The following is a 27,732-nucleotide window of genomic DNA, read 5'->3' on the forward strand; positions in this document are numbered from 1 at the left end:
CCAATCATAAATAGGGCTATTGTGGGGGGATGGTTGTATGCCCGTGGCGCATTTCATACATCCGAGTGTAATGGTAACCAGATAGAGAGGCGCCGCGCGCGGGGACCATCGGCCGGCGTTAACACCCGGTAAAATATCCAAAAAAATATCAAAGTCGTACGTCGCGGTTACTCGGTGGCGGGTGGAAATCGCGCCGCGCGAAAAATCCCTCGCGATCCCACACGCGGTCACCCGCGTCCGAAAGTCCTCTCTCTCTCTCTCCCTGGTCCATCCGTTAGCGGATGGAGCCTCGCGTTCTCATTCCCGCCTTCTTCCCTCGTTTACGCCGTCCACCGATCTCTCGTCCTTCCCTCGCCTCGCGGCTCTCTGCCTGCTAGGGATGCGAGATCACCCCGTTTTTTTTTCTCTCTTTCACGCGCCGCGATATGTCGAACGTGACGTGTGTCGAATGGTGCACAGTGGTGTACGCGAGTGCGAGTCGTGGCCGCCGACTTTTTACGCCACGCCGCGTAGAACGCGGATATTCGCGTGCAGCCGTGTCTGTGCGTGCTACGTGCGTGCGCGCGCGCTCGACCGAGTGATCTGTGACGTCAGTGGTCCGATCGGTTGTCACCTGTCAAGCCGATGCCGACGTGACCCTCCCCTTACCCCCGCTATCTCGTTTCCTCCCTCTCGGTCCCTGTCTCTGTCGTCCCCTTTCCCCCCCTTCGTCCTCCCACTCCCCTCTCGCTCTTCCTCCAACTATCTCTGTCGCCACCCTCCCCCGATGCAACCCGCGAACGCAATCCGATCCGCGCCGCTCCTCCCCCTCCTGTGACCATCCTCGCGCAATGTCCCCTCTCGGTTTAACCTGTGCGATCGTCCCCCTTCCCCCCCCTTCCATATTTCCATTTCCCTCCTCGCCCTTGCCCTCGCAGGGATTTTCTCCCTTCTTCCGCAGCCACCCTCGCTCGTTTCCTCCTCATTGTGCCAGCTTCCATCCTCGGCCCTCTCTCGTTTCATCTCGCTCTTTTCAGCGGCTATGCCAATGGCGTGATCTCGGCCCTTTTTTCGCGGTCAATCTCCAATTCCTCGTAAGAGTCACGACACACTCGACGAGCGTCGTCCTTTCATCGTTCCGACCGAGCGACGGTTTTCCGCGGAGGGCAATTAAGGGGGGCGGGAGCGAGTTTCGGGGGCGCGATTCCACGTCCGACGGAGATCGCGGAGTCATTTTTCGGTTTTTCCTCGTCCCACGTTGGCTACGCCACTGATCGGAATCCGCGATATCTATCCCTTTTCTCTTTCTTTCTCTCTCTCCCTCTTTCTCCCTTCGCGTTCCCTTGCGATTCTCTCCTGCCTCCCTTTTCCACCCTTCCCCGGCAGCAGCAGCAGCAGCTTATTCACCCTGGTCGCCTCTCTGCCGGCCCGAAAACCGAAGCCGAGGCTTCGAAGCTCGAGCGCGACCACCACCACTACTACCACCACCAGCAGCAGCAACAGCAGCAGCAGCAGCACCAGCAGCAGCACCACCGGCACCGGCAACCCCACCCCACTTACCACCCGCCCATCCACCCCTCGATATAACCCCGCTCACTCCATCCGCCGCGACGACCGCAGACACAAAAACAATAACAAATCGATTCGTGGCAGCGATGGCGGCGGGGCGAAGGGGGAAGGGGTCAGCGCGAGGGGTAGGACGACTGCTGAGGCCCCCGGCGCGCGATGCGAGGGAGAGGGCACGCGCGCGCAAGAGGGAGAGTGAGAGAAAGGGGCGAACGCCGCCGGCGGCGGGGGACGACGAGGAGGAACGTCCTCCCCTCGGCGGTGCCCCTCCCCCTCCCCCCCCCCTCGTCCCCCCGTATCTCTTTCCCTCTTTCTGGATATTGTATAGAGAACGTTATGCTAAAGTATGCATGCACGAGGGTCGGTCCAATGGTCAGGAATCTCGCGAGTTCGTTCGCTCTACAGCGACACGTATCCGGGACCCGGTACACCCGTTTTCTTCACCGCTCCGGTACTCGCGGATCGCGGCGACGCCACATTTTTTTTCTCTTCACGTTACCTGGCATCGTTATCGTCATCTCTTCGTCTTCGTCTCCTCGGTCTTTTTCGGCATCGTCGTCGACGTAATCGTCATGTGTGTAGCGTGGGAGGCGGTGCTAAGCTGCTACGCGCGTGAACCTTCATTCGATCGGTAAGGTGGAGATCGGCGGTGGCCCGGCCTTGCGGTGGACGAGAGGGAGCACTGGCGGGGGATGATTCCAGCGTAATGACGATCGGCCCGAATTGTTGCGGTAGGCCACCATAGGGGCGCTCCCCCCCCCCCCCGCTCCTACAGAAGGGGGAACATCCTCGATATTCTTGCGATTTATTCGCGCAACCGTCTCACCTGCCGTTTGAGACGCGATCTTTTCGCCGATCTCTCCACAGTCCACGAAAACCCCTCTTCATTTCTTGAACAACTTTGAGAAACGATATTAACGGAATCTGCATATTTTATCTGTTGATCTTCGAAATGCCATGTAAAAAGATTTAATTTAGAGAAAATTAATTAGCGGATCAGTAAAGGTAGCTCGCAAAACGAAATAGGGACAGTTGATTTTCCGCCAGAATCTAATACCTCGATCTGACCTGATCTGATCTGGAGGGGTGATCCCGGTCACCGAGTCTCTGGGTGAACGCACGTGGACAGAGCTAGATTCATTTGTCTTGAAACTGGAGGGAGACGAACGTTCCTCTTAGGACAATTCGTAACGTCGAATGCTTCGCTTGTTTCGCGTGATCTCCCGATATTGTTATATAGGTTACAAATATATCTCTTTAAGCTTCATCTTTGTTCTCGTTCTATCAGGAAGACGTGGCTTACGACGACTGGTACGAAGGTAAAATGATCCACGAGAAGGAGAACATCCGCGAGTCTCTCACATTTGAGGAGATACAGATCGAAAATTGAGCTATTCTGACGACTCGAGCAGTATAGATCCGCGTGGAAACAACTTTGCGAGAGTGTAATGGCATCGCGATATGAAATATCTTGGGACGAGCTAAAAGTCGATGTACGAAACGCGCATAATTCGCGTTCGGGAGTTTTCAGAAGAGTGCTAAGAGAGGGAAATGAAGTCGAAAGGAGGAAGAGAGAATTTTAGGGAGATAATCTTTCATGTCGCGTGACACTTTCTTCCGCATCGTTATCCCCGCTTCGAGCACGCTTCGAGACGTTTGACCTCGTAACTCGAATTACTCGAGATCGAATTACCCCCGACCCCCGATGGTCTATTGCCTCTTGACGTGCTTCTGAAAATGTCTTCGCCCAACGAGATCCCTCGTGGACACTCGGAAAAATAACTATAAAATAATTACGAAATTACTTGGAGAAACATAATCGACAAAAAATGAGCATCGTGCATTATTTACAAATAGATTTGATATGTACGTTTAAATATTTCTTAACGATTTAATTAAATGCAGCTCGATAGAAAGCGCATGTAGATAACGATTTTATATATAGATAACAAATACTCGGCACGCTTGAAAATTGCACGTAAGTATTGATTCGAGGGCCACCACTAATCTCTCTCTTCTCGCTCCCTACCCTTCACCCTTTTTATACCGTGCAGTCCATACAAACATAATGAGGCACTCGAGCACTGTTTCCAAGCGATTCAATCTTTATTGGGTTCAGGGTATATTTCTAATTTTATATTCGGCTGCTCTGCACGTAATCTCACTGACAGCCCAATAATACCGATACCTCGTAAATACACCAAATACTGGGGCGATTTCTGAAACTGAGTTTTATCGGTTTTACTTCACACGTGAAATTATATCTTAAAAAAACGAACCCAAAAAAATTGGCTTGTCCCACTTTAATCGTGAACTCTCGAATCAACGATCAATTCCACCGATACAAAATGTATAGTGAATAAAAATAGTATATTTGCACGTCTCCTGTCTCTTGGAAATTATTCCATCCGAAAGAAAGATATCGCCGCACAATGGTTTTTATCGGAAAGCACGCTTTTTACGTGCAACATTTTTTTCACATCCTATTAATTTCAAAGCCAATGTGTACGTGTTTGTGTGCGAATACTTTTTTATTCACTGTAAAACAGATATAGATTATAGATTATATCCTATACGAACCGATCCCACGGATCCTATCAACGGGCAATCGTAACGTTCCAGATGGAATATGGGATCTGGAGTCTTCACGTCGCGGGTGAACTTTGGGGTGACCCGCGTCTCGCCCGAAGGCATCCGATTCTGCCTTCCGGCGCGACGCAGATCCTGCCAAGGGCCGCGTTCGCCCTGAGCGCCCTGCACCGGCCCGACATGCTGCCGCTGCCGCTGACGGCGGCGGGACCACCCTACGTCCCGATGGAGCTGGTCACGAAACCAGCCTCGATCGCGTCCACCAATGCCGAGGACGCCGAGGACGCGGAGAAGAGCACGAACGGCGAAGATGAAGACCCTCCGCAGCGCGACGACAACGAAGGTAACATCGAAAAGGCCGATCAAAATGAAAACCAGGTAAGACAATTGTCTCATTATTATACGGCACGATATTAAGCCGATTGGAACAAAAAAGAAATACTAATATATAAAAAAATTTATAATTAAAAAATTTTTTTAATTAAATAAAAATTGGCAAATAGTTTTGAATAAAGCTGTAAGATCTCTGGTCAGAAATGGAAGCCTGAAATTTAAGTTATATTAGTTTTCATGTAAACTCATGCCTAACATTTTTAATTGTAATACAAGCACAGGGCCACAGGATATGTTTTTTTGCATGTACCTATTAGACTTGCGTGCCAAACGAAAGCAATGACAACGAAGATGCCGGTGACGAGAGCGATACCGGTAGCACCAACAGTTCACATCGATCTGCAAACAACAATCTATCAATCGCGAAGCTTCCCGATCCGATGGCATGCTTGGCCCTCGACAAGGTCGGTCGGCGAAACTATGTTATCCGATGCATGAACATTTAATTGCTTGGCATATTCGAATCTAAAACCGATTCTTCGATTGTTGTAACATAATAGAGTTATACACCGACTTTGTGTGTCGGTATTATATTAGTAATATTTTACCACTAATATTCAGGAAGGAACTCCTGTTCTGAACGGCTGGGTACTGGGTGCTTACACAGCGATGCTGGGCAGACTGTCTGCCGCCACTGCGGCATTAGAAGCGACGGAAGTTCCCAATATTCCCTCCGACAGTGATTCCGAGAGCGAGCACTCATCCTACACTGAAAAGTACGTAGAATGAATAGAATTTATCATAGTCAAGCCACAATTATACTTGGCTTTTCTTAAAGATCATTTTACCTTAAGAAGGACTTAACTTCAAGTTCATAAAATTCGCTATTGAAATTAAGATCGCGAAGTTGTGGGACATTACATTGTTATTATTACATTAGTTGGTGACAATAATATTACGTGGTTTAAGATCGAGAGGCAGCAGTCCAAACGTGAGCAGCGTTCATCGCGGCTACTCGTGCGGTTCCTGCGATGTGGTGGCACCGACGAGACCGGCTCTGAGAAAGCACATAGCCGATTGCCATCCCGCTCTGTCCGGCACGGAGACCGGGGAGACCAAGAGGTGTCCGTCCACGGGCTGTGACTTCACGACGAGCAGCAGGTGCGAGATGGAGACCCACGTGGCGGCGCATGTGGCCCAGGGAATGACGCCTACGGGGAAGAAACGCTCGCTGGCCTTGCAACGCGTCAGGTATAGGTACTCGAACAATTTTACATAACTAACTACATCTAATCTGTGTTTTATCGAAAAAGAGATCCTTCCGAATCTTTTATTCTTATTACGGAATAAAACTCTTATCAGATATGGAATGAATGGAATAAAAGAAAGAAATGTATCTCTTTTTTGGAATATTATTGTATTCTTTCAACTACCATTTCGCAATGTTCTCAGGTACGAGAGGGAGGAATATCGGTGCTCGCTATGCTCGTACGCATGCACGATCGAGAAGGCATTTCAAAGACATCTGCGAGCGCACGCGAGAGGCACCGCGCCGGAGACTAGGGTGAGTTGCGCCGTCTGCGGCGCCGACCGATCGTCCGAGGTCGATCTCAGCAGGCACATGCGAAGGCATCGCGATGACCGGTACTTCTGCTGCGATATCTGCATCTTCCGCACAGTGCAACTGAAAAAGGTACTTGAAATATTATTTGTTTTTGGCACAAAGATGTTAATTATACATACATATCGCTCATTTGCTACAACAATGACATAACTCAGAAAACAAAATTTTCCAAAAAATAAGTTTGAATGTTTTGAATCATTAAAATTTTCAACATTATACTTTTAAACGCGATTTTGATGCAATAACTGATTTGTAGAAGAACAAACATATCTAGCTATATATTAGCTCTTCATTCTGTGTATTGAATTTTTACTCTCCTTTTGCAAACAGTTCAAAAAGTGACAATTTTTGAGTTATGTCATTGTTGTAGCAAATGAGCGATATATACAAGAAAGCAAAAATTAAGGATTGACTATGTTAATTATATCTCGGAACTTTTACAGCTAATACAACATCGTCGCATGCACACGGGCGAGAAGCCGCATCTGTGCCCGCACTGCGCTTACCGAAGCGCACGTCGTGACAATCTACGCAGCCACGTACGACGAGTACATAAAAAGGAGAATCTCTATTGCGACACCTTCAGTCCGCGTGGCATGTTAATAACTCCCTCGCTGTTGGCCTCCTCGAGAGATACCACCGATGTCGACCTGGTACAGAGCCCGGCATCCTCGCCGTCCTCAAATCCGGACGTGACCAACTAGCGAAAACGCCCCCGAAGAACGAAGAGAAGAGCAACGGCCCTGAGAGACCTGCGGGAAAAGAAATCTGGGACTCGCCTGTCCTTTATACGTCCTCATTTTGTCAATACTGCGATCTAGATATATTAGAATTTACAGGAAGGCTTGTACAAGTGCTGAACTTGGCGGACAAACGAAGGAGAATCGCGATGAGGTGGAAATTAAATCCGAGAAAAATTAAGAATTATTCATAATTTTACGAAAAAAAAAGCAATTTAAGAGGTAAACTAGAAGCAGAGAGTTAAGATAATTTACGAAATTGACATGAATAGAGAAATGAAGTCGAAAGAAAAACTGTTTCCCAATCCAAGAAAAACGGATTGTTTTCCAAATCAGCATCGGCAAGGCTTCCCCTTTTAGACGTTAGGAAACGTATAGATTATTGCATGCGAACGTCGATAATTTAATGTAACCTTTGAATTCTAACGAGATCTTGTATTAGCTATGTAAACGTCCAAGTGTTACATTATGTAGCCGATTCGATGACGGTCGGTAGACAGCCCGTTCGCATCGATCGATGACGAACGGGAGAAAGCTGCAAAATGGTGCTAGAATCGTAGATTGATTGGATCACGGAGAAAGACTGAAAGTAGAAACGAATTCACGGCGCGACGTGACGTCCATCTTTTATGCTCTTCCCGCACTGACCGCCGTGACTAAAAAAAAAAAAGAGAAAAGAAATTACAAGTTTCAGCAAAGTTTAAGACTGCAACTCTATACTGTTCCGGGGATTCTCGTGCTAAATGTTTACGATGCTTTATTGTTTCCCATTAACTATTGGATCGTTAATTAATTATTAGCGTCTACATCTTTAAGTTTAATTTCATTCTCAATATTTTTCGAATTTGCTGTAGTTTTTATTTTTATTTATTTTTTATTTATTTTAATCTCGATTTTATTTTGTTAGTTTTAATCTTGATTTTTTGTTTTGTCTGCTTTGATTTTATGATCAGTATTCAATTCCGAAATGAAAATTTTATTTTTAGCATCATATAGGGACAAACAACGATCAATACATTTATACTCTTCAACAGATTCGAGCAGGAGCTCGCAATACTCGCATGTATATCGAGGCGGATGCACGAGACTCGATCGAATCAGGCCAATGGTTAATGAGATCAATAAAAGCACCGAGTCACGACACGACATGTCGCGAGGAGCCCAACCGGGATGGAAAGGTGCTATTTTACGAAGATTCGTTTTAACGTTACGTGTCTAGTATATAGTTCGCTCGCGCTGCACGAATCACCATGCTATAAATATAATTGTTAAGTACTTGTTAACACGAACACATTGTTATCGTTGCCTGAGTTGCCGTTACCATTTACGTTTGCGCTATTTACGATTAACAATACCAAAACGATGCACTATGATTACGCAAGTAAATTATAATGACAGATAGAGAGAGTATAACGAGGTGAAGCCTAACGCGTTTTGTTTTGCAGACGATGGTGTTTCAAAACTTCTCCATAGAACTCTTGTATCATTATACTCCTTTTACATCATACGTCTTTAAATTATACTAAAACTCTGTTCACTTTATACAACGTATAGCACATTTTTGAAAGGAAAGAGCATAATTGTCATCTGCAAAATTTAAGCTCGTTGGACGCACCCGTTCGCTATCGATACAAGTGTCTCGCGTACGTTTCTCTCTTTAAGATCCAAAATCGTCCCCGACGATCGATCGCTTGCTCGTGCGAGGGGGAGAAAGCGAACGAGATCGATTGTAATTGTCGGAAATATGTGTCAATTTTTAATGTATCATACAAATACGTTGTAGTCGATAAACGATTTTGAAACGGCGTCTCACGTCAAGTAGCACGAGAGGATTTCGTGCACACCATGACACGGCAACAATGATCCGTCGTCTCGTCGAGAATGACATTTCTCGCGAAAGAGTATCGTTCTACTATATAGACGCTATAGCCATTACTATACAATACTATGCTAAACTACAAGGTATACGATGATGCGAAGCCGAAGCTGCACGGCATAAGGTTTCACTCCTCCGGCACATTTTGACGCTTTATATTCGAACGCGTTCCATATGTCGAACGTTAAAGTGAGTTTTTTTTTTCTTCGAACTGGACTTATCATTATCACTTGTACATTTAGCGACTGAATTTTTCCGGCTCATTACATGTTCGCATTGACGGTGTTATCTTCGCTAGAAGTATCGCGAGTAACGTAGATCATTCCGTGCCAAGTAGCATAAATTTTGAAATAAGCCGTAATTACGAGCGAATGTGATTTAGATTTTAATTAATTATATTACATAATTATATATATATTAAATATTAAATTATATTTTATCTTTTAGGTATACGGATGACTACTATAGTAGCCAAGATGATTACGATTATGCGTGGAAGTTGGTAAAAGAAAAAAAAACCGTTTATTCCGGATTTACATAACGATGTAGGCCCGTTCATCCGAAAGCAGATGGTTTAACATATACCGGGTGTGCGCTATAATTCACTCGACTATACCGAACGAAAATCATGAGTTATACATGCTGGTATACGTGCTATTTTGCTTTTGATATACATCGGTATATTTTGTATTCGTAAAGAAACGCATTTACGGTGCAACGGGTTTCTCAATGCGACTTTTTATATACATGATTTTACACAAAGCTGTCTCGACTGAAGAGGGCGACTTGCTTTTTTCCATTTCTCGTCCGCGCATATCTACAAGTCGTTTCCAAGATATGCCGTACGCGTTAGCACGTTCAGAATATTTATATCACGAAATAGTTTTAACGGGTGCGCGTCACGACGCGCATAATTTACAATGATTATCCATGACGAAGGAGGTTTCTTGTTAATTACACGTCCGCAATTAGCGCGACTGGCTCCGTCCGCCGTTAGTATTTACTTGGAGTAATCGTTTATCTTTTATTTCGGTCAAAAGTCATAGCACAACTCGAGTAAAGCGTTCCGTACGTCATACGTCAGGAAAACTGTCACGAAGAATCTATATATGTAATAGAGATAAAGGAAAAGTTCCGAAGAGACGAGAGACTTGCGAAAAGTCCGCGGGAAATTTCAGTGCGGCCGACACGTTTTCTGGCGTTTCTCGTAGTTTGCGAAAACGTAGTTTTCCAAGATGAGCGCCTAAGAACACCTCATTTTATCGTATCGTCCGAGCGATCAATCTCAGGTGCTACCCGAGATTTATTCGCATTATTATAATTACGAGCTCATAACTGATAAGCAGCGGCGCCGTGCCGAACATTACGAACAAAAAGAAACAAAAAATTAATGCGTGCCAAAGTGACCCCCGATTATAAGAGGGATGAACGATGTTCTACGGAAGGAAGATACGCGAGGGGTGTAAGCTGCTGCGGATGTGAAACGTGCGACCAGATTTCTTCGTTAGCGGAAAATTGCGCGACTCGGCTCCTTACATCCCAGACCGAATCTTTGGCCTTTTTTTGTTTAATTGACTGACCTACGAAGAAAGAAAGAGGAAAAATACCTTAGGCACTAAAAACACTTTTATCGCCAAACTTAAGATATAACTAAGTATATTTAAACGTTTAATAAGTATAATGCAGGCGTAACTTTTTAATTAAATAGAAATATAATTTCGAAGTTTTAGTTGCATTATTATTTTAGAACTTTTTTTTTTTTTTTTTTTCAAGAAAAGGCACCTTTGTCCTTTATTTTTTTTTATTTTTTAAAGGAGGTCTCAAAGATTCAGCGAAGATTACGAATCTCGCAAAAGTCCGCAAACGCAGAAGGATTTCAGTCTGATCGTCCGCTTCCGCGTTCGTTGCGAGCGTAAACTAGTTGTTACAATCTTTTAACTGTTGAATTTTTGCTGTAGCAGTAAGTGTCTTAACGTATACCTTATATAAACTACACGATAATATATTCTATATTAATGTTTCTTAGATTTAAATCTAACATACCGTACCGGACGTGTCTACGACGAGTGTCGTCGCTTGTGCTCCCTTAAGTGCGAATTGAAGTGCTCTCTTAACTGCTCATTGTTGGAATCTGCGAAACAGAGCAACTCAGTTATTTATGTCATCGCGAGATCTTATCAACGACGTCGAGAGGATAAAGAATGAGAGGGTCAAGTGTTTCAATGCAAAGATATTGACCTTTGGATAACAGCGCGGTTGCTTGGAGAACTGGGCAGCATTTATTGAAAGTAAAACATTCCACATCGCAAGATTTTCATTTGTATTTTTTGTAAATGACTATAGTTATTGCATTATTCCTATTATAGAAAGAAATCGTAAAATAATTGGGCATTAATAGGCTTTCTTATTCGGTACGAAAGTCGCGAGGCGACGAAAAATTCGTCGAGGAACGTCCGGCCGGTCGTCTTAAAAATTAATACAATCTAAATGTGATAATATATTTGCTATTAAATTATGACATAACGATTACATTATAATTAACTAACACTGCGCGAAAACGTACGAAGGAAAAATAAGCAATTTTAAGAGTCCGTGTACTGAACAATGGTGGCGTTACGAGGGTGATCTGAATATTCGCACTACGACGATTTTTTCTGCAAGATATTGATCGGCTGAGCGAGTACAAAGCGATTAGAAAATCGACATCTGTCGAAATCTGATCGAAATTAATGCGAAAATAGATGTGTAATTTTTTATAAATTAATTCTTTGCGCTAACTCGGCCCTTTTTAATATCATAACTTCTCACGCCAAATTTTATCGTTACGTTTCAGGAATAACTAAGAGCGTAAACGATATTCTGTAATAAACGGGGAGAACAATATTAATAATTATTCTAAGCCAAGAAAAATGTCTCATATAAGCAGTACATTTATATTATTCAATGTTTTTCTCGTTATATATGCCAATTTGTCTTATATCCTTCATTTACGTATCTTTAGTTAGTCTTGCTCTTCCGCAAACAACGCTCAAGCGCAAAGAATTAAAAAAGTGAACGAATCACGTCACCCTCGATTCCGACAGGAATTCGAATAAAAGTGCGAAGCCGCGTCTTGCTTGCCAAAAAATAAAGACTCTTGCGCTCTACGCATAATATATACACAAATATATAATTATATAAATGTACGTGTATGTGTGTGAGTGTGCCTAAAAGATTTTTTCCTCGGATTAATCTCTTAAACTTTCTATGTCATTGTCTTTCTCTCTATCTCACTCTCTCTGTCTCTTTATCCTACTGCTCTCGAATCACATGTTGCAGTCGTAAACGATTTCGAAGAACTATTATTGTAGTTTGACGATTTCGGAATTACATGGCAGATTCACGATGCCTCGTATCCGTCGCCACGTGACCGGATTAATTATTAAAATCATCTTATTGCAATATACATAATAATATTAATTTTTAATTCGATACACTTCGCCTATGCTAATTGTAAGACTGTAATGATCTCTGTAATACGAATATTACAGAGTTGAAACCTATATATTTCATGAATTTGATAACTTAAACAATTTGCCATTATTTTCTCCGCAAATATATTTGTTAATATAATTAGGGTTTTTAGTAGAGAAACCAAATATTTTTTCATTTGCAAAATAGATTGGTACGGGGTGTCATAAAGCTATTATTAATTTGGATAAAAGCGAAGAGAGGAGATTGAATCGTTTATCTCAGCCCTTACCCGATAAATTTCGCAAAACGTTTTGTTTCTATTGTCTCTCTGTCTCAATTAAGAGTGCAAAAGTATGTCAAATTACAAAAAATGTGTTTTTGTTGTACACGGACCAATAATTGTCTCATATTACGAAAATAAGCGAGGAATCATTGCTCAATTAAAAATTACTTAGTTACGATGATGTAATTTGATCGTCCATAGGCATTCCAAAAATATACGTATAAATGTAGAAACAGATTACGCGTTTGTTAATTTCCGTCATAAAAATTTTGCGCGCAAAAAAATTGCGTTATCGGCTGAGGGCTGGTCGCATTGTTTAACGATTGTCTCTCTGTGTTCCAACATAATAGTAGATATTCCGTCGATCGTTCCTCTTTATAAAAACGAAAAAAAAATACTACGCAGCCGCTACGCAACGCACGCACTCGCGATTTCGACTCTTCGAGACTACCGCGAGCGATCTCACTCTTTTCTGCAAAGTATACGAAAGTAAACGCGCGTTCCAATTTTTGCCTCAAACCCTCGAAAAAAGAAAAAGAAGGCAAGGCACATCTACACCAGATACTCGCCTACGAACTCGCGCTTGAATATTTTTTTACGATTTTATGGCCTAAGTATTCGGCGTCACGTCGAAAACGTAGGTATATACTCTTTACGGGTTTGCGCGACCGACTCGATCGAATCGATCGCGGTAAATTAATCTTATGACGATAAGGGGAATTATATAATAAAAGCGAGTCGCTCCGCGGGAATATAATTTCCTCGTGTGATTCTCGATAGTGAATGATGATGATCTCAAAAGTCATCTCAAATATCATTAATTTGGTAAAATTATGTTAATTTTCTCTCTCTCCATTTACTTATCCTAATTTTTTATTTCTCTTTTTTTTATTTCTCTTTTTAATCGTTCCATGGCAAAGGTAATTTTTACAGTTAAAATTAATAGAAACGTCCTATCGTCTGTTACAATTACCATTCTAAGTTCCATCGACTATTTTGCTTAATTACTATATTTTTAAATCCGTGATGTAACATTGTATCCCGTCCTTGAGTATTCGCCAAGGGATCATCGGCAATCATCGAATCGTTTCGTCACGCGTTTTTATGTATACGGCTGCTGAAGCGCGTGTGCGTGCGTGCGGGTGTACCTGCTTATATGTAACGATCAATCTTAAGGAACTAATTAACGAATAAATAGTTAAACTTGTCGTCACCATTGTGATTTAAGATAGTAGAGATACCCAGGCAAGTCGCTCGATAGTGCAGGTGCAACTGATGAGTGCTCCGTTCAAATATTATCCTAAAATCTTATTAATTAATATAATTAGTTTAATAAAATCAACGAATGAAATGTCGTCAGAGTGACAGTGATACTCGCATAGTTATCGCTCAAAATAAGCTGTCGTTTAAAAAATAGAAATTATATTTTTATAAGTAAAAATATTATTTAACTTAAGCAAACACATAAATAAGTATTTTCTTTCTGTATTCTGTTCTGTGACATCAGATCCATGTATGCAATTTTGTTATATGTTTTTTTTTTAAATCTTAATCTATAAAATTTTATAACGATATATTGTATAGTTTGCACCTGCATGGAGGACTCTCGCCGGGAAAACGTTTACCTGTTTGTATAGCCAAAGTCGTCATTTGTCTTTGGCATGATAAAAGTCTTAATAAAGGTTTCATTAAAATATTCTTCGTAGAATAATATCTCTCCTTGTCCACCGTATTGTTAAATTTCTATACATTTCGCGTGGCATATGCAGTTGCTGTCACATTTTCCTTCAGTTAAATTTATTAACACCGCGACACTGGATCTGTAAGTTGCATTTATTTTATTAAATAGGCTAATAACTAATTAATCTAGGATTATGGATAGCAAATTGAACATTTAATCGCGTGTGAATTGTAGCAAAATTTTCGAAGACCACATAGTGTGTCACCAAAAAGAAATGTAATTGTTTTTGTCCAATGTGTTAATTGTTCTGTACAATTTTTACTGTGGAATTTTAAATTTGAATGGGACCTCCTATACATCTATTCTGCTAATTATTAGTAGACTTTCGCATTCTGCGTTGTACGGCTTGGTAAAAAGTTTAGACAGAAAATGAATAACACATTCCACGTGCAGTTGCATTGGTGGCCGTTGCAATTGTTGCCTGCGATGGCGTTGGCCTGGTCCCCTTCTCCGGCCTCTTTCCACCACCGAGGGCACCTCGAGAGGAGCAAACGGCGGATGGATGTGGTGGGCAACGGAGACGACGGAGAGCGGAGCCGCGTCAGTGCATAGGCACGAGCTGCGCCGTCGGGTGGACGACGACGACGCATTGCTCCGCCTCCTTTATCTTATCATTTCCCACGTCATTTTTATTATCTTCACGTACGTAAACGTCGGCAGTTCTACGCAAAAGTCAGATCCGCATCCGATGAAACGCGGCCCAGCATCCCGCGGCTCAAACATTCTAAAAATATACTCCGAAACGTCGAGCTCCACGAGGAGAAAGGAGAATTGGCCTGCGCGCTCACAAACTGTGAAATATACAGTTCGCTTATTGTGCCCGTGTGCCTGCGCCCCGTCCACGTGTGTGTGTGCGTGGCCGGAGCACGCGCGCGCGTCTTTCTCCGCTCGTTGCCGCGCGCGCAAAGTGTCTCTTTAACTCGTTAAATGCTCTCGACCAGCACGTACTAGGCTCCACTTTCTCGTAAAAATTCGTTTTTGTGCTGAAATTTGGATTCATATTAAAAATAATAGAAAATAATCAATATAAAAATAATAACTGGCATTAATTATCGAATGTTTTTCTAGCTTCAAGGGAGAGATTCGGTGTTCGTTTTTATTTAATATATAACAAGTTTTATAAATTTACCATACTTCCCCATGATTCACTCGTGTAAATCCGTGAAATTTGCATAAATGCAAATGTGAAAAATTACAGATGATGTGTGTGTAATTATGTACGTGAGCTCGTGCGTGAATGAGTCACGTGCTAATGAAAAGAGATAGTGGACCCACATCGTGGACGGAATACAGATGAACGATCGGGAAACAGACGTGGACCCCTTTAATTCGAAAGAAACTCTCGTTCGAAGAAGAAGAAAAAAACGAAATGCTGTGATTTTAGATAGTGAGACTCACTGCGAGAAAACGGGAGCGGTGTGATTCGAGAGAAGAAAGGGACAATCGGTACACCACAACAGTGGGACAACGACGAGGTAGGTTTTTGACCCTGTGTGTTTTGTTGCTAACGGACAAACAACGGAAATCGTAATCTCCACGATGATTCTCGATTATGCACCGTTCTGAAAGAATGATATATATATATTTATATATTTACATATGTAATTTTTAATTGCGCGCGATGCATACATACCCGAAAAATCCGCAATTTTTATTTTTATTCTCTGTCGAGATAGCTCCATCAATTTGTACGCACTGAAACGCAGCTAGACTTCTCATCGACGAGGCATCTACAGGTGTTTTTGACATAAGAATAATTAATGACAATGTGCGCGAACTGTTGGCGACGCGTTTGCGAGCTCCATTGTGGAGCCCACATGACACGATAACTATATACATCAATGCAACACTTTCTACATGTTTCATAATGAGCTATGTATCTCAGATAGGCCGACTCAAATGTTGCAAATATCATCTTGCGTAATTATATAATTTTGTTACCCACAATCGTAATGTTTGCAGCATAACTGGTCGTTAAATAAAAGTTTCTTTAATGTTTGGAAAATTATCGATTTATTGATATTTCGGATTAGGTAATCATTAAGACTTTTGTTACCTTAATCAGTAGTTCGTTGCTTCAACAGTGCTCTTTCTATTAAATTTTTACTTTCTTATCTCGAGGAAGTTTCGACCTGTTAGAATCAGTTAGAAGATAAGGAGTTACTTATCGTTCATACCGTTAATCCGACGAGAAGCTGGTAAGTCTGATGATCATGTGAGTGAATCGTGAATCATGAGTTTCATTGGAACAAACGCGTCAGATATGTCGCTTCTTTATTCCGTAATAGATTCTTCTTAGCGTAGCACTGTTCCGCATATTTCTCTGCAATCTTTTGCCTCTTTCCCTAAGAAAGTTAATTCGTAATGTTTAAAAGAGAGAAAGAAACAGGAAAAAAGAAGTAACATAATGTGTAACAAGGTCAGCGACATGGGACTCTCAATTTTAGACTTAATTTATTTTTAGCTGCTTGGAGAATCCATTCTTGTAACATTCTTCACATGCTTAAGCGTTTACTTTATTTTAACTACAACTAAAGGTGATAGCAAGATGCGATAATGATCGATGTCTGGCTCAGAATTAAGGTACAGATATGGAACGATGGATGTGTACTCACTCGCCACCAGTCGGTTGGAATAGTAGCCGGAAACTATGGGCGACGGTATCGGCTTTCGGAACGATGATTCACCCTGGGACAATTCATAATTTCCTTTCTGTTTGCGTCGCTCGTTTGTTTTGTCACGCGCTCACTGCGGAGAAATAACAATTTGATTAGTTCTGAAAACGAATAATGGACTAGAATAGAGACTAGCTTCAATAATGGCACCAGAAAAACGCGCTTTTCATTTGAGAAGTTCTCTCTTACGAAAATTACAGTTTCTAAAGCAGAGGAAAAAAATGTAAACATAATGTATAGAATCTAATACTATTAGTTGGACTACTAATTTAATTGCTATCATATTTCTTTAAATATATCTAGGTAACCCTGATAAATTGCGGGAAAAAATTTCCAGTTCGAGCTTGCGTTAATTCGAGCCGCGAAGAGTCAGGGGAACTCTCATATGTCTCAGGATCAATGGGTTAACATCGGAACATACCATAGTTTTATTTTACTGGGACGCTACTACTACGCAGTGGAGGAATCCAAGCTCCGTGATGGAGGTGAAGCCGATACCGAAGCCGCGATCGGTAGTGACCGAGAGCAAACCGATACCGGCGCCTCGAAGACTCTTGCCGACGACCAGCTTGCCATCGACTCATTCCAGCAGTCCGACCAGCGAGTCTGGCCAGTCTGAGAAGAGCGACGATTTGAAGTCGACCAGCAGTGGTGATTTGAAATCGGCCACCAACGATAATACTCGCGGCAACCACGAGTTCTTTCGCAGCCTCAGCACGAGCTCGCGCCAATTGAAGGACGAGATCTCGGAGAAGATGACGGTGAAGGGTCGCGCCGTTATCTCCAGCACGCGGAACGCCAGCATTCGGCTGGAGAAGTCGATGAAGAATCTGTTGGCGCGGCGGCTGTCGTCCTTGAACCAGGACGACGTGGTGGTCGGTCAGGGCGGCGTCCAGAAAAAGCACAAAGATCCGGTCGAGGAGGACAGGTGCGTGTCGATGCCGGCCGACAACATCTTCAGCAGCATCTCATTTTACAGCCCTCTGAGCGGCAATCTGAAGAGCATGAAGAACGAAGAGGATCTGTCCACCGGTGGCAAGCACAGCCCGCCGCCTCCGGTTTATCCGCCACCCCCGCTTCCGGACGAATCTATCTACGACGAGCTGCAGTCCGTCACGTCGGGAAGTAGCGGCCGATACGACACACTCAGTTCCACGGTGTCCGACAAGATCGAGCGAGATTTTCCCGACTTCAACGTCCTCGGCTCCACGCGGAACCAGGTAAAATCTCTTCAATCGCCTCCTCTCCTTTTGGGATTCTGCAATAGAATATTACTATTATTCTCGGTATTATAAGTAGAGCCGGTTTTGCGTTTAAGCACTGGCAAAATTAAGACGCTTGTAAAAATTATGATTGTTCCATCTGATTGGTAAATAAATAAAAAAAAGTCTTATCCTTCTTAAATCTTTCTTCCTCGAACAGACTAGCGATTCCGACCAGAGTCTAAACTTGTCCGACGTCAATGTAAGTCTATCGCACGACAAATCTGAAATCTCTGCCAAAAGGCTGTCGAGGTCAGACTCTTGGACCTTTTACGACGCCACACCGGGCACGAGAGCTGAGAATGTCGATGAGGTGGACAGGATATCCAGCGTAGAAGAGGAGAGTTTGGAGAAATCCTTCGAGAAGAAAATCTCGCCGGTAGATCGAACTTCTTGCGCGTCCTTCGAGAGCCAGGCTTCCATCCAAAATTCTCTCTACGAGAACCTGTCGCCACCGAAGGTCGATTGTCGGCAACAGCCGACAGCGATTCCGTCGGACATTAGGCTGCGGAGCAGCAAGTCCGTACTCTTCGAGTTCGACCCGTTCGCGAGGACATCCAAGGACGAGAACGTTTATAGCAATTACGAGAACAACGATATGATGCTGCTGGAGACGTTGTTGGCTACCAACGACAGCGCCGACAGTACGCTGGAATTTCGCGAGAGCGCCGAAGAGGAGCAAGATGACGAGGACCTGGCGCATCCCGGCATCAATGTGACACCACCGGAACCACCCAAGAGATTTGACTCCCTTCCCAAGAACGAGTACGACGTGGCGGAAGGTGTGGAGCAACCCGACAAGGTTCAAGCGTCGGGCAAAAATCCGCCTCTCTTGCCGAAGCTGGCGCATTTGGTGACCAAGAAGCAACCCGCTGTTCCTCCCAGGAAGCCTTCCACGAAGGGTCCTGCGCTTCCTAAACCGAATGCGAGTACTACTGTGACAACGACGACAACGACGCTTGCCAACAACGACGAGGAGAGCGTTACCAGTCCTTCGTCGGGGACGCCGAGGCTTGCCGAGGATCATCGCAAAGTGAGCGTGATACAAAAATTGAAGAAACTAGGACAGGAATCCACGGTGCACGCCATCAAGCCCAATGTGATCAGTTTCGTTAAGAGTGGTAGTAAACTGTTATCCAGGACTCGCGAGCACATCGCCGAGTCCGGCTCGAGGTCGCTACGAATGGAGAGGCCGAAGGTGAATGCTCCGCACAATCCGGTCACACACAGGGGACTAGTGTACAGGTAAGAGGCAATATATGAACTTGTGTGAGAAATATATTTCATGAGTCTCTAATCCCGAAACTTTTCTTCTACAAAACTAACAATTAAATCGAACGGTCAAATAATTGACTAATTAGTTTCTAATAATTTAACAAGAATTTCGCGATTTACAAATTTAAAATTATGCTGCTTAAAAGTTATCATTATAAAAAAAATTTTGTACGAGCGCTTAAGAGAAACGTATTTAAAAAAAAATTAAAAAATTAATCAAAGAAAGAGATTTCAAAGACTCCTCTTAATAACCGATTGCGATTAATTTTAACGTTTGAATAATTTATCGTTTAAACTGAGCGACCGCATTGATTGGAGTATTAATTAGAAATGTCGTTATTTCCTATGGAGGCCTGGAATGGGTATCGAGAGGGCCAAGGACCTCGTGCCGAGAGCGACAGTGTTGCTCGATCGGAAATTATCGTTCTACGCTGACAAGAGCATGTCTACGCTGAAAGAGGTCGTGGAATTAGAGACAATATACAGTATTCATCTGCTTCAGGATGTTAAGTGAGTCTGTTATTTTACTACGTAAACGCAACATACGTTGTATAATTATTTTCACGATTTTAAACATTTCTTTGCGCATCCTTCCACAAAATTCGCTTTATTCCATTATTATCCAAGATTACTTTTATCTAATTTATCAAAAAGGATAAAGTCGGTAAATCTATTTATTGTATAAGATAATCTAGATGTCCCACGTTTTATCTCGGCTATGAATGTTAGAAAATATAATTTTGATTCGAATCCAGTATCATTGTTCGATTAATAAAGTGACTCACTCGTTGGTATATATTTACATTGATCCAACTCCAAGTGTTAACGCCGGGCAAACGTTCCCCCAGGCTTACAGCTCTCTCTCTTCTCTCTCTCTCTCTCTCTCTCTCTCTCTCTCTCTCTCTCTCTCTCTCTCTCTCTCTCTCTCTCTCTCTCTCTCTCATCGCGCTCTCTCACTCTACAAGAAAAGTCTCAAGGTCCTCTTTGTTAAACGAGAAGAAAAGGAGAGAGAATCATTTCTCAAATGTAATCTGATAATAATTAAATTATTATATTATATACAAAATATATAATATATAATTTAATTATTACACAGAGATATTTTAAAACATCCTGCAAAATAAAATAATTTATAATTGTATAATATATATTGCAATTATACTGTATCGTACATATATATGAAATAATCAGCTCTTCCACCAACCTTTTCCCTAAGAAATTATGGTCAGCTCCAGATGCAACAGCATGATTCTCATAAATGCGCAGTTTTCTTCGCCTCGTATGTCAATGCGTCTAATCTGTATTTAACGCTACATATCTTTACTTCCCTTTGACTCATCATACGATTGGCACATCATATGTAGCTAGCTCGTCAGCCGGTCACTCGCGATTACTTGATGAAGACAATTTCGAAATGTGTGCAGGACCATGGACGGTGAGACGGTGCATTGCATAGCGATTAGCGGCGCGGGCAGACCGAGCGTGCACATTTTCTACGCGAAAGGCATCGCCGAGAGACGAATCTGGGCTCAGAGAATCCTCGAGGCGACCACGCCGACCTTCTCCACGAAGTACACCGCCGAATTCACCAGAGCAGGTTGGGCTTACTTAAAGGTATATATAAAAAAAACAACGTAATAATAAAATCAATGCCTTTGAACAGAAGAGCAACAAATTAATAAAATGATAAATGTAATGAAAATAGCGTACAAAAATTTCTATGCGCAATTAATCATTAAAGAGTTGATCGCTTTCGCATTTATTATGTGCTTTACAATTTTATATTAATCTATCATTATAAATTTGCAAGCCTACCTCAGTCGTATTTTAAGGTACGTCGAATTTAATATTTTTTCATTAATGTATCAGCATTCTTTTCAACAACGGATTAAAAATTATTAAGAAATTATTTAACACAGAGTTATATCAACATAATTTAAGTTTGTAATAATATTTACTTGAAGATACAAATATTAATAAATATTTCACAAAATCCTGAGTGTTCAACTGCTAAAACGTTCGCGCTTGCGAAAGCGGAAACCTATATGCTTTGATATGCAAATTCCTCCTCCACAGTTTCGCAAACGTTCTGAATATTTCGCGTTCCATTGCCACTGTGAATTGTTGAATTTTTTCGTCATCGACAGAAAAATATGAAATGTTCTGTGTTGTTTTCACACGGTTGTTATTTATCCTTTGTATCCCTTTAGGAAGGTGTAACAGGTACCTGGTTCCCAGCTTGGCTCCTATTGCAAGAAAGAACGTTGATTTACACGAAATCCTTGGAATCTACGTTTGCCGTGAACTTTGAACACGTAGACCTGCGGAAAGCGCGCTGCATCGGTAAGTCGCAACTGAAAACTTTGAAAATGTTATAATTCGAGCTGTTACAAATATAAGATTAAACTCTCACTGTGTATAACATAAAAATATGAGTTTGACGTGAAATAGATAAAATAGATAAAGAGAAAAATTCAATTTACTTTAATAAATTGATGTTATGTTGTTAAATCAATTTATTTTTGTTACATCCTTATCGGTATATTTCATTCATATGTGATCAATATCAATGACTTGCCTCAGCCTTAATCTTTCTCGACAGATCGTTGAAATTATCGTGACCCAAATTAATCTTACGGCTGAAACGCGAAAGACGTGATCTAATGCGGCGATAATAAGCGAATTCGGTTGTTGTCTTATCAGTGACTCAATATGCGATACAAGCTGTTTGATTAAAAATGCAACGCATCCTAAATTAGTCATATCCGTAGATATATATTCTGATTTACACAAATGCTATTAATAAATTAATGTTACGCTAATATTAAATATTAGTAAAATAACGTTAATATTAAATATTAGTAAAATAATTTTTGAACGATTATTCAAAAATCATTCTTGTTTAAAAGAAATCAGTGAAAAAATCTTTGTTAAAATTTAATTGCCACTTAACAAGATTCTATCATTATTATCGTACAACTTTAACAACGTATTTATTGAAATTGCAATATTGTGACATTGCAGTGTTGCGAGATCAAGAAGGGCCGATCTCCGGAAGCGGAATTGTTCCAGTGGTGGTTGCAGATGCCGGGGGTAGCGGCGCCCTGCATATTGCCACGTCGGGAACCCACGAGGCGACCGCCTGGCGACACGCTCTTTATCAAGCGGCCACGAACTGCGGCCCTGCTTTAGACCAACAACAGATTACGCAGGACAATGTGCCCGTCATCTTGGACAAATGCGTCAACTTCATCTATGCCCATGGTGAGTCATCATCTTGTATCGTCGTACGAAAATAATATCGTAGAATTGTATGTGTGTTCGATAATGTTCTGTAATTGACGGTCGCTAATTACTCAGTTTTCAAGTTTTCCTGGAAACGATAAAAACAAAAGAAAATAATTTTCACATTTTCTTTTCACTTACCTACTCTTTTATGTGATAATATGCACGATAATAAAAATATTTCTCTTATATCATCAATTACATTCTGCATGATATACTGCGCGCGATATAAATTCGCATTACCGCTATTATTAGAATTAATGACATTAGTGAAGCATCCTGTATGATAATTAAGTTTCTCCAAAGAATTATGGTTGCATTAAATTCTAGTATCTGTAAACGCGATATTATGTGATTGTAATTGAATGTCTCACAAAATCTTATCTTTTAGGTATGATGACGGAGGGTATTTATCGTCGTAGCGGATCGAGCAGTGCCGTAGTAAAACTATTAGAAGCTTTCAGACGAGACGCATGGGCCACACAAATAACGAGGAATTTGTACACGGAACACGACGTCGCCACGGTTCTTAGAAGATTTCTTCGGGATTTGCCGGATCCATTATTCCCTTCTAATATACACGACCGACTTTGCCTCGCCTCAGGTAACAAATGATCCATCCAAAACAGACTTAAATTTCATATAAAATAGACGCGGTGAAGATTCTAGGATATTGGGATTAACGGAATATAATTTTGAAGAATTAATGTTGCAAAAAATATTTAAAAATCCATTTCCCTTTTTATAGAATCGACCAGCGAGGAAAATAGAGTGGCGACTTATCGGAAACTATTGTCCAACCTGAGTCCCATAACGTCGGCGACGCTCCGCCGGATCCTGGCGCATCTTCACGGCCTCAGTCAGCAGAGCGCCAGGAATCTGATGACCGTCGAAAATCTTTCGGCAATCTGGGGTCCGACTCTGATGCACGCCGGAGAGAATAGCGCCGAGGAATGGAACCGGGCGGAGATCAAGGTCATCGGTGACCTCATCAAACTGTATCCGAAACTTTATCAATTGTCGTCGGCTGACCTGGCCAAGGAAGCGAAGATGCTAGAGGTTCTGGAAAAACATCATGTGTCCAACAATGGACCGCGAGGTGCGCCTTCGGGGGATCTCAAGATCTGGATATACATCCTGTCGCCGAATGGAGAGTGTGTGAACGTCACCGTAAGGATCCTTTTCTGACATTCTGCGATAGATTCCCTAGCTGGCATCGCTGAACCATTCTGCGTTGCGCAATATCTTTTCGTTACAGAGTAAAACGAAGCAAAACCAATAACTATCGACAATTTGTTATTCTGAATTCCTGCTAACGATTAAAATTTAGCTACAATATAATCTTTCGTTTATTTATTTTTAATTAACTAACCGATTAATTAGATCGGACCTCAGAAGACTGCGTTCGACGTGTGCCGGGAACTCGCCGAGAAAGCCAGCTTGCCGTCTCACGAGCTGTGTCTAGAAGAATATACTCTGTCCGGCGCGTTGGAGCGGCCGTTGCATCACAGCGAACGTGTCCTGGAAACAGTGGCAAGGTGGGGATACTGGGACTCGGATGACAGAAAGGATAACGCCCTCGTCCTCAGGAAAGACCGATTGTACAAGGACATCGTGCCTCTGGTACGTGTACTAAAGACAAAACAGGTAAAATTCGCACAAAGCTCTTGATGTATCACGGTGAAATTTACTGTTAGCACAGCTTCTACACACACACACACACACACACACACACACACACACACACACACACACACACACACACACACACACACACACACACACACACACACACACACACACACACACACACACACACACACATGCAAAGATTATCCTATAGGTTCCCACGATCTAAATTTATATAGTAGAGCAGAGCGGGTTCAAGGCCGTACAAAGTGCGCGTGAGCTTTTATGCGGATCAAATTGCGTGATTCCAGAGGCGAAAAGAAAGACGCGTCCCGCATGCGCTGCGAAAACAGGATATGGTCTAATTGAAATTAATTATGTTTCTTCTCCCTCCCCCCTATCTCACTCTCTATTCCCCTTTGTGTAGGTAAAGCCGCCTATGACGATCTCCGGCGAGCTTAAATTTGCGGACACTAGGACGAAGAACCTGAAGACTTACCTCTTCGAGTTCAGTCAGGCGAAGCTCTGTTGTTACAAGGATAAGGTGTGCTCCGTGAAACTTCATGAGTGGAAGATAGAAGATATTATTTGGTACTTGGGACACGAGCCTAAACGCAATCCACAGATGGGGTAAATATAGCATAAAGTTACATTTTTTACGATTTTAATAGATTTCTTGAAAAATACTTACGGGATGTGCTTCCTTTCCGCAGTTGGTCTATCACGTTTATCACAAAGAACAAGAAACCAACAAGGTAAAAATATTACTAATAATCTCCATTAATAAATATATAATAAATTTTTGTATTATAATTTAATATGTGTGAGAGATATATTTATAAATTTTTAATTGTATCCTTCGTAGAATTGACTGATGTTTAATTATCTTTCAGATGTAAGGACAGTCCGTATTTCGGGAATGTTTTGGCAGGCACGTCCAAAGATGAGCAGTACAGATGGTTAGCGGCTATGCTCTTCGGGGAGTACCAATTAAATCTCCGAGCTTCCGCGGTGAATCTTATGGATCCATGACCAATTAAAGCCGATTAAGCAACTTAGTGCCTCCAAAGTGATTGATAAGTGATACTTTCCTAAATAAATCGCGTTATAAACTCTAAACAAATACGTGTATAGTGTCAATTAAAAGAACTGATTAGCTTAATATTTTATAGTTTACAGTTTTATAGGTTTTTTCTAAGCATAATATCCTAAGTCTGATCTCGTCTAACAAGCGCTTATGTAAATTGAATTGCCCCGTTACAAATTGATTAGTGCGGCCAATAGAAACGTCCTCGTAGTTACGAATCAATGATGCTGTGAAAGTCTATTGTTACAATTGAGTTAACAAGAATGATAATTATCGCATAAATATGTGACGAATTATGGAATAACATGCCATTTATAGAAAAATAAAATTAACGAAAGCTGAAATAGGCGATACAGTGTTTTCAAATTTATTTTTAACATAAATATGTACATACACACGTGTGTGGTCAATAATTTATATATATACATAATTCAATATATCTATCTTTTTATGATATTTTAGACAATTTGGAACAGTATCTTACTTTATAGTTACAACCATTAAATTCATTTTTGAACGTAAATCATTCATGTAAAATATAAAATAAATATTAAAATGCTCAGGAAAAGATTTTTGTATTAAAAACGATTATAAATTAAATTGACGACTCTTATTAGCAAGTATTATTATATACGTTTTCGGATTTTATATTAGTTATTTCGCACATTGGTGTGTATGTGGGAGACTGTGGCGGATTGAACGATGTGCTAGGAACGAAAATATCCGCATTATCTAAATCAGCAATATGACATATCGCTTTCCTAATCTCGCTCTTTAATACTCTTTTGTTTACTTCCGAGTGTAGGCTTTGTAATTCTAGTGCTACCCACTCGCCGAAACGCTCATCTTCGTTCCGTGTTGTAGGTGAGACGCATAGACGCTTCGATTTTTCCTCGTTAACGACGTCTAATGATTTGAAAGAACGTTTTTTTCCTTTTCTATTTTCCTGTTTTCTTTTGAATGTCTCTTTGTTTTCTATTTCGTTTGATTCTGCTTTCACCTTGCTGCGTCCCTTCTTTTCTAAAGTCCCTTGAATCTACAAAACAATAATAATGATATATATTTGGTATAACAAAAATGTTATAATACTTATCTCTTAAGAATGAAATTGCTGCATTAGAGAAATGGGCTTTTTATAAATGATATTTCAACTTACCATAACTTCCGAACGTTTAGATCTGCTTGTTACGGTAGGAATTAAAAAATTCAGTGCTGAAAAATAAGGCCAGGTGCTGATATATATTTTATCTTCACTGTCTGCATTATTTTTCTTTAGTTTTAGTTTGTTTATTTCTCGAGATACCTAGAGCAAATAGCAGGGTAATTAAAGATCGAAAATTATTTAAATAAAACTTATAATTTATTTAATTATTTAAATAAAACTATTACAACAAAGATGCTCTTATTCCACAAATTTTAAAACAATTTAAAGTTAAACAATTCTGAAATATTATTGCGATAAACCGGATAAACCATCGCGACGGTCAATATAGTAAATAAACAATCAAACGCATTTACAATATCTCGTTTACCTGACTCCTGAGCATTTGCAATTTCCTGTTAATTTCCTCTGGCGCAATATTCATACGTGTCGCGATGTCGCTTATTATTATCGCCTTTAATTCTTTGTTTTTGTAATGCTCGAGCTTCATGTCCCATAACGGCGCGTTCTCCTTGTAAAGTCTAATAAGTTCGAACGTGTCTTTTTCGGTCCACGCGGGCAGCGACATAACAGACGCAAGCGAGAGCACTCTCTCGAGTCTCGCGGTTTTCTCCTCGGACTCTCGTCGATTTCTTTGAAGTTACTCGGAACGGAGATTTGAGACGAGCCAGATAACTCTCTCGCTCGCGTGTAAAAACACGAATCCTTTACGAATACGCAGAGAAAACTCGCCACACTCCCATTCGCGACATCGAAGAGTCGTCGACACTCGTGCGTGACTCGACAGAGTCGCTTTCGAGAGTTTACGCGGACGAAAACACGCGCAAGCGCATTAATCAGAATTATTCGACTTATTCGCGTGAGTGAACTTCAGAGCTTTCGCATTTGAACACGTTCGAACGTTGACAACGCAACGTAAAATTCAAATTTATTCGGCCATCGCTTCATGCGAAACAATAAATCTGTTCTTTTTAGAATATTTTAGATGCACAGTTCATCTTTCATCTTCTTCTCTTCAACGTGAAAAGAAAAAGAGGAAAGATTAACTATACAAGAAGTTCAGCTAAAAACAACAGGCCTAATATTTTTCGGCTCGGATTTTAATAGTGATCAAAATTAAAGCGTCTAAAAATTAAAATTATCAGAATTAAAATAAAATTTAAATCGTCAAAA

At 41.5% G+C, this 27,732-nt stretch overlaps 3 protein-coding genes and 2 long non-coding RNA genes across 19 annotated transcripts; 2 read left to right on the plus strand and 3 right to left on the minus strand.

The window, feature by feature from the left end:
* Nucleotides 1–14,141, plus strand: LOC139769340 (uncharacterized). Of its 7 annotated transcripts, none has more exons than XR_011717545.1 (8): nt 7–1,073; nt 4,168–4,512; nt 4,785–4,931; nt 5,089–5,243; nt 5,437–5,724; nt 5,920–6,160; nt 6,535–8,009; nt 9,155–14,141. XR_011717545.1 is itself a non-coding variant. In XM_071700301.1 (8 exons), the coding sequence occupies exons 3-8, from the start codon at nt 4,168–4,170 to the stop codon at nt 6,793–6,795; spliced, it is 1,437 nt and encodes a 478-aa protein (XP_071556402.1). In that variant the 5' UTR covers nt 7–1,073; nt 2,128–2,276; the 3' UTR covers nt 6,796–14,141. The 7 variants fall into 7 exon arrangements, 6 of the variants coding, with proteins under 6 accessions (XP_071556399.1, XP_071556402.1, XP_071556403.1 ...); XM_071700301.1 differs by adding an exon at nt 2,128–2,276 and having other exon boundaries at nt 6,535–14,141; XM_071700302.1 differs by adding an exon at nt 2,128–2,276 and having other exon boundaries at nt 7–128; nt 6,535–14,141.
* LOC139769344 (uncharacterized) lies at nt 4,527–5,552 on the minus strand. Its single transcript, XR_011717547.1, has 4 exons — nt 5,427–5,552; nt 5,076–5,236; nt 4,778–4,866; nt 4,527–4,678 (listed from the first exon to the last, which is right to left on the minus strand). It is a non-coding gene; the product is annotated as an uncharacterized lncRNA (long non-coding RNA).
* On the minus strand, nt 11,192–16,631 carry LOC139769343 (uncharacterized). The gene is made up of 3 exons (XR_011717546.1): nt 16,362–16,631; nt 15,818–15,914; nt 11,192–15,746 (listed from the first exon to the last, which is right to left on the minus strand). It is a non-coding gene; the product is annotated as an uncharacterized lncRNA (long non-coding RNA).
* Rhogap15b (RhoGAP_ARAP and RA_ARAPs domain-containing protein RhoGAP15B) lies at nt 14,688–25,748 on the plus strand. 9 transcript variants are annotated; one of them, XM_071700295.1, is made up of 14 exons: nt 14,688–14,826; nt 15,569–15,659; nt 17,163–18,079; nt 18,282–19,366; nt 19,748–19,906; nt 20,821–21,010; nt 21,607–21,739; nt 22,421–22,660; nt 23,073–23,285; nt 23,430–23,851; nt 24,065–24,328; nt 24,738–24,940; nt 25,024–25,065; nt 25,204–25,748. In XM_071700295.1, exons 3-14 carry the CDS (start codon nt 17,339–17,341, stop codon nt 25,340–25,342), a joined length of 3,831 nt encoding a protein of 1,276 aa, XP_071556396.1. In that variant the 5' UTR covers nt 14,688–14,826; nt 15,569–15,659; nt 17,163–17,338; the 3' UTR covers nt 25,343–25,748. The 9 variants fall into 9 exon arrangements, with proteins under 9 accessions (XP_071556396.1, XP_071556395.1, XP_071556393.1 ...); XM_071700294.1 differs by having other exon boundaries at nt 14,694–14,826; nt 15,383–15,659; XM_071700292.1 differs by having other exon boundaries at nt 14,705–14,826; nt 15,253–15,659.
* Nucleotides 25,742–27,730, minus strand: LOC139769342 (uncharacterized). Its single transcript, XM_071700305.1, has 3 exons — nt 26,930–27,730; nt 26,554–26,700; nt 25,742–26,433 (listed from the first exon to the last, which is right to left on the minus strand). The coding sequence occupies exons 1-3, from the start codon at nt 27,125–27,127 to the stop codon at nt 26,011–26,013; spliced, it is 768 nt and encodes a 255-aa protein (XP_071556406.1). The 5' UTR covers nt 27,128–27,730; the 3' UTR covers nt 25,742–26,010.
* Nucleotides 27,731–27,732: the final 2 nt, after the last annotated feature.

This window comes from Temnothorax nylanderi, unplaced genomic scaffold, assembly GCF_030848795.1.
Source record: "Temnothorax nylanderi isolate EJ_2023f unplaced genomic scaffold, tnyl_v1.0 TNYL_tig0022_pilon, whole genome shotgun sequence".
NCBI classification, from domain to species: domain Eukaryota; kingdom Metazoa; phylum Arthropoda; class Insecta; order Hymenoptera; family Formicidae; genus Temnothorax; species Temnothorax nylanderi.